Here is a 9,720-nt window from a genome sequence, read left to right as displayed (position 1 = left end):
AACTAAATACATCCAACATCTTACATTTTCTGCAATAGTACTCTATAATCAGTTCACAGACAATTTTCTGTATATATATGAAGAGACTAGAACTGTGTTTACTTGAATCTTCAGTGGTATCATTCTTTGGGTCAGTATGTGAAGTACAGTACCTCCTACTCAAAAGATTGAGCGACGAATCTTAGCAGCACGAGTTCCCTGAGATTTCTGTAGTATTTTGAGAATAGTCCCAGATCCTGTACATAGAAGTCAGCACTCTGAAGGTAGTTAAACAAGAATGGTCCTTTGCAAAGTTGAGTTTTCAAGAGGGGAAAAATCCACTCTTACTTTCCACTCTTACTTTTGCTTTTTCTTTATTTTCCCCCACTGTTCATTCAGAAACTATGACCTGATGAATGTCGGTGGACTGTAATCCATTTATTCCGTGTGGTGGTGGGAACAGGGGGCCAGGTATTTCATTTGGGCTGAGTGAACCAGAGTCACTCTGAACTGAGCCCCCGCTGCCATCAAACTGAGAGATTTTCTTCTTGATCATTTTTCTTTCTTTGGCTCTGCGATTCTGGAACCAGATTTTCACCTGCAATGTTATAAGTTGTGTCTGATCAGTTTAAGGCAGCGCTCAACTTTTTACAGCAATAGTAGCAATGAAAAAATATATGTATGCAAGCAAATATCCCCTCTACCCCTCTCAAAAAACCAAACCCACACCAACACTGGACTTCTGCAGTAGAAAATTCTTCAGTTACTCATTTTCTGTATCATAATCAACAGAAACTTGTTATTTACTTAGACCTGCATTAGAGTGAACTTGTGTTATATTTAGGAACATTGGAATCAACTGTTCTCATGTAGACAGAGTCCACCTAGTTCATTATCTAAGCTTTGGCAGTGGTATGTGCCATACTTAAAGGAACATGCAATTATAGAATAATTTGTCAGCTTTCTTTTTCATCTCTGTTAGAGGTTAATTCAAACCCAAGTGGTGAGGGTTCATTTCCTTCTTTATATCGAGTGATTTGTGTATGTATTTGCATTCTTGTTTTGTTTTAGGCTATATATTTATATATGTATAATGCATATATATGTCAGGTGTATAGCTACAGCTGCACTACTTAATGACAATAAAGTGAATTGTTTGTATTGAAAGAACCCTATCTATTTGAAATCCTGTTTTGGTATCTAAATTTTCTTGTGTGAATGAGCAGAAAACCACATTTGTGCTTTCCTTATCATTATTTTTCAGTGTTCTCACTTCATAGTCTGTTACATCCTTTAAGGTATATTGAGTACAATATTATATAGGAAAAAAAATCTCTATTACTTTTCAAGTAGGTTTTACTTTATTATCTTACAGGTAATGACAATAAGAAGCATTTAGCTTTGTCAGTTATGAGTCATGTAGAAATGCAGATAGGGTATGTATTTTGTCTGTGTTTTGCCTGAAGGAAATTTATGAGTCAGAAATTGGATAGCTTTAAGAGAAGAGCAGCAGTTATGTAAAAAGAAACTAACAGCTGGTTTTATGCAGCATCACTAGTTACCCAGGTATGGCTGTGTTCTAAATCAGCTAGGTTGCGTAACATCAGAGCAGGAATTTGAATCTTTTAGAACTGCAATTCCCTGGAAATATTCTAATGGAGCTACATCCTACTGTAAAACACGTTGGAATTTGTTGATGATCAACTTGTTTTTCTTAGTTATGTTCCAGAGCCTCTTAAGAACCATAGAATATCCCAATTTGGAAGGGAGACTACCTAATAATTAAATGAATATGCCTGAGAGCATTGTCCAATGGCTTCTCAAACTCTGGCAGGCTTGGTGCTGTGACCATTTTCTTTCACTTCTTCTCAGTGAAGAACCTTTTCCTAATATCCAACCCAAATTGTTGTCTACGAAGTGTAATCTGTGTACTATTGGGGTCTGAGACTGAACATCGCTGCACTACAATATGATTCTAAAGACCCAGTGCTTTAACCTAAAATATTATTACTTATCTATGCATCCTTACACTTTCCAGCTTCAATTGGTCCCTCTCTATTCCATGTTCTTTCACAGATTGAATGCAGAAGAAGAGGAGGATATTTTAGAGAACTGAATGTGTATATTCAGAAAGAACAATCGTTTGTAAAATTCTAAAAAGAAAGATCTCTAAATTAAATTTACCTGGGGGCAATAAGTCTGGTTGCTAAGGTATGAGGTGCTTTATTCAGTATCACCAAATCTTCCCTTATCTTCCAACTGTAGCAGAGCCATTGAAATTCTGTTGTATAAAGAGGGCTGGATACAACAGTTGCTATACTTGCATTCAGCAGAGCCGTGTTTCCTAAATGTGCTCTCCAACACAGTGACTAGGAAATTCTTTATCCCAGATTCCTCTAGTCTTTGCATGAACACAGCTCGGATACCTAGGCCCCTGCTCAGGAGACTAGTCAAGACAGTGTTTGAATATGTACGTAACTTGAACACAGAGATGCTTTTCAAATAAGCAATGAATCTAAGTATGCACTTGGAAATTTCGTGAGCAGATAGTATTGGCTATGTATACATGCATAAGTGGCATAAAAATTTGGCAACAAGTTTTATAGCCTAAAGCATCCTGTACATAATAGTTGTTTCTAGTACCTGTGAGCATGATAGTGAAAAGAAATCCTGACTTGAAAATCAAAGGTTATAAAGGCTCCTTGAAAACATGCTGAAACCTCTCTGAGGGAGGATATGGCATGTGGCAGTAGTGTTAACAAATACGTAACAAGATGTACACAGATAATCTCATTTGATTGTTCTTTGAATGTTGAGTTTTCAGTTTCCTGGCTTACAGCTGTAGTGTATCCAATGCTTTGCATCTTTACTGGCCACCATTTTGTGTGGTTGCAAGAAGAAATAAAATGGAGAATGCCATAACTATGGTGATGGTGAAGATAACGTGAAGCTGAAGTGTTTAATTTCAAGCTGTCTAGCAAGCTTTTATGCAAGTAAGAACAAGAACTTTTCCATACTTCTATCATAGATGAATGTCTTAATGTTTAGTTTCCCTTAATAGGAGGTTTCTGTCCAATTAACTTACTTATTAATTTGTGACTGTGTAGTGTATTCTCTGTGCCTAATACACTTGCAAACTGTCCTGGTTGCCTTGGCACTACTTTGCGTACAGAACATGAATGCTGCTTGAGCCCTCCGACAGCCACAGTGTCTGGTGGATGGGTGAGTATGGGGGACAGTCTGTGTACCTGTCTTTCAGATAGTCCCAGGTTTGCTGCAAGTTCTGACTTTCTCCTTATTGTAATGTATCTGTTGCAGTGAAATTCCTTCTCTAATTCTAGTCTCTGGTGGTCTGTGTAAACAACTCGGTATTTTTCTTTTGTTCTTGTTTTACCTGTTTGAGAAAGAAATATTATTAATATGTTGATTTTTGATAGCATCTTTCTTTCAAACATCTCAAATATTTTACAGGCATTATTAATAAAGCTGCAGAGTACTTGCAAAGGATTGTTTTCTTCTGTTACAGAGAAGGAATATGAGGTACAGAGTGAATAAGTAGATAACCAATATGCTCTTATAACATTTGGCTATCAAACTTCTCTCTCTCCCTCTTTATCTCTCTGTAAATACATGTTTAAATATAAAGCTTAAGTGCAGAATACCCTGAAGCATGTTAAATAATTCATAGCATACATAATTGGTACTGAATATATTTGACCTCAAAGGGAATTTCATTTCAGTGTTCATTTAAATGACTTGTGTATACGTGGACATAAATATCACAGGATCTCAAGACTGACTTTCAGTCACAATTTTAATTGCGACTAATTGTACTAATTTTGTATTTAGGCTTTTCAGATCAGTTCTCCAACACAAAGAAATGTCAACTAGCAATCTGTTTACAGTCTGTGTTTGGTCAAGCTTATAAGTTCAATAATTATATATATTATATACATATATACTAAATATATATATGTATTTTTTTCCAAAAAGGTCTTGCAAGGTGCTGGGGGTACTCAGTGAGCTGAGTTTCCATTTGGAATTGAAGGCACTTCGCATCTTATAAACCTAGACAATAAAATACTTATAAAAGGATCTCTAACAACAGAATTCATCTAAGAATACTTCTTTTACTTAAGAGAAATGTAACATAATGTTTAGAACATATCTTTCATTTCTTAGACTTTTTCAAACAATTTTTTTTTTAAAATAATAATACGGAGATCACTTTTAAGCTTATTTTTTCTCTTTTGCACTTCCAACAGCCCAACTAGATAGTTTTCCTTTTTCGTCTGATCTTCCCAGTTTTAGTTTTTTTTTTTTGATGTGAGTTTTCTGGGACAAACTGTAAGACAAAGACTCCTTTAAAGTGGTTCCCTAAAATCCATTGAGGTGTTAAGATGAAGCACACGCCACACAAAAGAGCGACAAGGAGATCTTATCAAGAACCCCTTTTACATTCAGAAACACAAGCCAATTGGTTTGGAATTTACAAGCCCTAAACAAATGTCAGACTCTTTCATCTTAGCAGAGGAAAAAAGGACAGAAATAAATGAAGGAATATTTTTCTTCAGTTTTCTTCAATTTTGGGCCAACATTGAGGATAGACTGAGGTATTTTTATCTGAAGCTATATTTTTTGAAATACACAAAATTAAGAATGTTTTCCTCAATTCTCTTCCCCTTTGACTTCTAGTGTATGAGGTTTTGCTGGTTAAATTTGCAGGACTACAACATTCATCAAACTTAAGTTCATCATTTTTTTCAAGTTACAAATTGTTGGCTTTGAAATATTTGCTCTGGATGATAGTTATAATGTTAACAATAGTATAGATATTCAGGTTCCTTGTAAACTGAAGGCTTAGAAGTTAATCTTTGAAAAGAAGTTAAAATTCAACAGGGTTATTCCGGCTTCAATATAATCAGCAAATATAGCCACGATTTAAGGGGGTGGAGAAAAGGAGCAGTCTTCCCCATTCCCCTTGGTCATAAAATTCACAGAGCATTTCTTCTGAAGACAATAAAGCTAGGAGAAGGCCTCTTTATTTGCTGTGAAAATCATCACCCTTTCCGGCAATATAACTCCTGAAGAAAAAAGGGAGAAGGAAAAGACAAGACTGCATATCAAAGCAAAGAGAAGTGTTGAAAGGGTCTGTTGCCTCAATATGACAGATAGGCCTCAAAACTGAAAACAATGTAGGCCAGTGGAAAATAGATGTCACAACTAGTTTACAAAGCAAAATAAATTAGCATGAAAGCAGAGACCTGGCCCTTTTCCCTGTTTTTCTGTTTTGTTTTCTAGCTGTGTTTCTGCTGTGATGTGATATGAATTACTTGGACATCATTGCTTGTGATGACATCAGATGTGTTGAGTATAATAATAAAAAAAAAAGCTAAAGCTGACCTTGCAATATGTATATATATATACACACACACACATTATTTATATATATATATATATATATATATAATGTGTGTGTGTATATAAATCTTTTCCTTTTGTGTAGTCTCCTTAAAGTCCATCCTGTTTTTTGAGAAAGGTCATTCCCAGCTGAAGTTTCACAAAAAGTTTTATAAGACTTTAGGTTCTAGACCCCTGTTTAGAGATTTTCTCTTCGCTAAGTTTCATTCATTGAAGACTCACTTTCATAGAATTACACATTTTGCACATAATATTGCAGGTTTTAGAAATGGTTTGGAGTTTTAGTCTTCGTAACTGAAGTTGGAAGGGCATTTTTACATTGATTTTAGTGAGAACGGGATCAGACTGTAAGGCATACTGCAAGTGTTCTTTTTCTTGTTTTTGTAGCTCATCTGGGAAGATAACTTTACCAAGCCCACTTTGGGTTTTTGTTTTTAAAAAATTCTTATTGCCTAAGATGTCTACAATGTCTGTATATTTGACAAAAAGGGTTGTTCCAAATATGCAGTAATGGTTTTTTAATTAGAAGATACAAAGTATAAAATTTCAAACCAAATTTGAGCTGTTGAAAGCAGATAGTAGTTTTTTTTTTCATCCTAAGGCTTGTCTTGGTCAGGTAAATTTTCATTTCAGTTTTCCTGAAGTTTGTATAAAATGAAAATATATTGAAACAGGGTAAATAGACGTTAACACCCCTTTCTCCCAAATAATTTCCATTGTCAGTATTTTAGTAGGCTCCTTCATTTAACTAGAAGTTTTTTGATTTCTGTTACTCCATGCTGCTCAGGGTATACATGTATATATGTATGTAAATGTATTTGTGAAGTTCAGGGCTGTATAGTTCTGAAATTTTGGACCAATGGACTGTATTAGTCTTCAATAGTATCGAAGGGGAGGAGCTGGTAGCTACTTTATAGCATGCATAATAATCTGGGCAAAAGGAAAAACAAAACAATTCTGCTTTGAAGAGTGGCTATAATGATATCAAGTAGGTTTTCTTACATTCTAGAGAAAATATTGTTAACGTGTAGTTACATGCATAATTTTACTCTTGCAATTATGTTTGAATTTCATTCCCTATAACTTTTTTGTGTCAGTATTAAAGTTTTCCAGTTCTTACACTTAATATTATTTTAAAGACACTGACAAAAAGCCAAATGTGGTTTGGTACTTCCCTTGTTTTAAATACATCACATTTTTGTTTTACTTTCCCAAACCCTTTTTATTAAGCGGGATTGATGTCTTCGGCCAAATTCAGTGAAGTCTTGAGCTGTTTTTAACACTTCAAAGCATTGGGCTCTAGGAATGTAAAGCCTCAGGACATTTATCTGTGGACAGGCCCTGATTCACCTGTCCAGAATTGTTCATAAAGTATTTCAGCATGAGTGTGAACTGTGTTTTTCAGACCAGAGATGAGTGCTTTTCTGCATTGCATATACATTTTATGAAGTTGAGCACGCATGTGTGAAACTTTGCAGTGTCTGCCTTGTCTGTGCAATTAGTGTAAAACAAGGAATTAGATTTTGAAAATACTAATGCATTTAAACCTCAGTGCTGTGACAGCGACAGGGTTGCCTCACTGACATTCAGTAGCTGGAACTGATTCTGGTCTGTGCTCGGGTCTTGCATCACTTTTACACCTGGAAAACTCCAGTGATGTTAATGAAGTTACTGCTGATTTACATGAGTATACATAAGGACGGGGTGGGGGGAGGAACAGACTCTAAATCTGCCTGGCTTTGAAGGCCTTTGTAAAGACCCCAAGTGGAAGGGTGGCATTGTGGTATCTTAATGTGCACTAGGCATTTTATCCATAGTAACAATGGGAAAACAGTCTGTATCTACTTTATAACTAAGAAACAATTACTAGACTAATTTTGTTCTTGAGGGATAACCATTTGAAGGATTGTTACCGAAGTGGTGGTGCTGATTTTCCGTGTCTGCTAGGATTGCTCCAGATGTAATTGCCCTTCTTTCTTTAGAGCATTTTCTTTGATGCTCTCTAACACACACTTACTACTTTTAACCTTAGCAAGGTTTGCTAAATCTATTGTTACACACAATTTACACCTTGGGAATATACACAGAAAAGTTCTGGCATGCAGCTAGTGACAAAAACGGGCACATCAATGAGTGACACTTGGGAGAAAGTGAATTTTAATTGTCTAACTGTAGCAAACTGCAGAATTCTGGTACATGAAAATACTGAAAAATATGGTTTAAAACCAAATGAAGCAAAAGCTGGTGAGACATGGTCTGCAAACAAAATTATCTACAATGATAATTTGAGTCAGATTATTTGTCTGGGGGCATTTCTTCTATGTAGATTTATTAAGTGAGAATAATGAAAAACAGGCAAATCAGGAGGAAATCGCGTGATCGATACAGCTTGATCATAGTGTAATTTTCTTTAAAATTGCTGAAAAGTCTTCAAAGGTTTAAATATATAAAACAGCTCAGTATAAAATTTATCTTTACCTTGTGATGCAGAATAATTTCCATGTTTTTGTGTGCAACTGTTAAAAACAACATTTTCAAGAGTGTCATATTTTTCATCAGAAATACTTTACGCAATGTTAGAACAAAGATACCTGGGCTTGAGTGAGATGCAGCCATATCTAGACACAACAGCCATTCTGCTACAGTCACATAAAACCTTAATGGGATGAAAGTGAAACTAGTGCAAATTCAGTTAAAATTGCATTAAACAAGAGTAGGTTAAATAAATGTCCTAAATGATCCACCAACCTATGTGCTTTAAGTAAAGTTAATTATTTATGAGATCAGAGATAGCAGAAAAATGCTTTCTGAGGTAAACAAAAATAATGTAGCATACGCTTACCAGTAGTGTTGGTTTGCACCGTTTTCCTCATCCATTCGTAAGAGCTGTGCCTTTGGCTGTTGGGAGAGATTTGCTGTGCATTAATTGTATCTACAGGAGGTAACCCCCCGGATCCAGCAGGATGGAGGGAGCTGTAATCAGCAGAGCTGTAGGAGACCTGCCCAGGAGACGAGCCATTGATCTGTGCAGCAGCCACGGTGCTGGAAGGTCCTGGGCCATAAGCGTTCCAGTCCTCCCTCTGTGGGCCATAGTGGGATCCCCAGGTTCCCGCAGGCTGTCCGTGGTTGTCCAGGGCTGGCACATGGTGATAGCCCATGTAGTCTGAGTAGGGGGGAGCGGACGCGAAGTTTTGCACTGGCAGGTTGTTGTTGCTACCCCTTGCAGGTCCTGGATACATGCTGTTCTCTTTATCCAAGAGAGAGCTCACGTACATGATGGTCACAGATCGTAAATGTGTTGTCACAACATCCTGTTCTTCTGTGTTTTCTTTCGCCGTTTAAAATAATTGCTTGATTTTTTCCCTAATAATGCCACTCTGCCTGGAATCTACTACTTCATCCTCTTTTATTATCAACTGTGTTACCAGGTGCTGGTGGTAATGGTTTACCAAGATCTTGTCTGACGTCAGCCAAACTGCCTGCCTCATAATTACATTTACATTCAAATGAAGGGCTGACCAACCCCACCTTTCTGCTAGTTCTGGTGCTTTCTCTTTTTACAGAGCTTTTATCTATCCTGTTACCCTTCACTGATACTCAACAGTGATTCCACTGCTGTAATGTGATGCAATTGTTGCTTGCATTTAGAACCTAGTATATAGACCTTTAAAAAACAAGAAAAAAAGAAAAAGGAAAGTGTTAAGTTGTAACAAAAATGTTCAATGTTTAAATGATTCTTGTCCAGACTATTTTAGGATGTATTGTCAATCAACAAGTAAATCTTTTACTCTCTTAATTTCTCAGATGCTAAAAAAAACAATCTAATTAAAATTTTTGAAATTAATGGATACAGTCAGTTTGAATAATACACGTGTCTCAAGAATTTCCCCCTTGTTCTTGATGTTTATAAGTGATTTTCCAGCATGGGAGAAATTACGGCTCTATCTGTAATGAACATGTTCATGCTCTCCCCATATGGCGTGCTTTAAAGAGATCTCTTCATTTGTTGGCTGTTGCAAACCAATAAATTTTAAGAAGTAGACAATAAATCCTCTTAACGAAGATGGTGGCAGAAGAACAAGCAAAATGACTGAAAAAAATAGCAAAGAAATTCTTTGATCAAGCCCAGCAATATTGTTGGCTTCAGTTTCAAACTGAAGATGGCTTTTATGAACCTGAAAGGCCTTCCTCTGAAACTCCTTTATAGCAGACTGTTTTTGGTGGTGGCAATTAAGTGAAATGGGCAACAAGAAATGTCTGGAATATCAGTAGTAGTAGTATCAGAACAGTAGTAGTGGATCAGAACTGCCCTGATGCTTG

The 9,720-nt window shown here is 36.3% G+C and overlaps 1 protein-coding gene across 1 annotated transcript; it reads right to left on the bottom strand.

Annotated features, from left to right (window-relative positions):
• Nucleotides 1–370: 370 nt before the first annotated feature.
• On the bottom strand, nt 371–8,675 carry CDX4 (caudal type homeobox 4; the record flags this gene model as incomplete). The annotated part of the gene is made up of 3 exons (XM_082770948.1): nt 371–577; nt 3,228–3,373; nt 8,243–8,675. 3 exons carry the CDS (start codon nt 8,673–8,675, stop codon nt 371–373), a joined length of 786 nt encoding a protein of 261 aa, XP_082627074.1.
• Between the last annotated feature and the right edge of the window lie 1,045 nt (nt 8,676–9,720).

This window comes from Aythya marila (genome assembly GCF_965140915.1).
Source record: "Aythya marila genome assembly, chromosome: 13".
NCBI lineage: Eukaryota > Metazoa > Chordata > Aves > Anseriformes > Anatidae > Aythya > Aythya marila.
The sequence above is the reverse complement of the archived record's forward strand: the minus strand, read 5'-3'. Positions and strand labels throughout refer to the sequence as shown.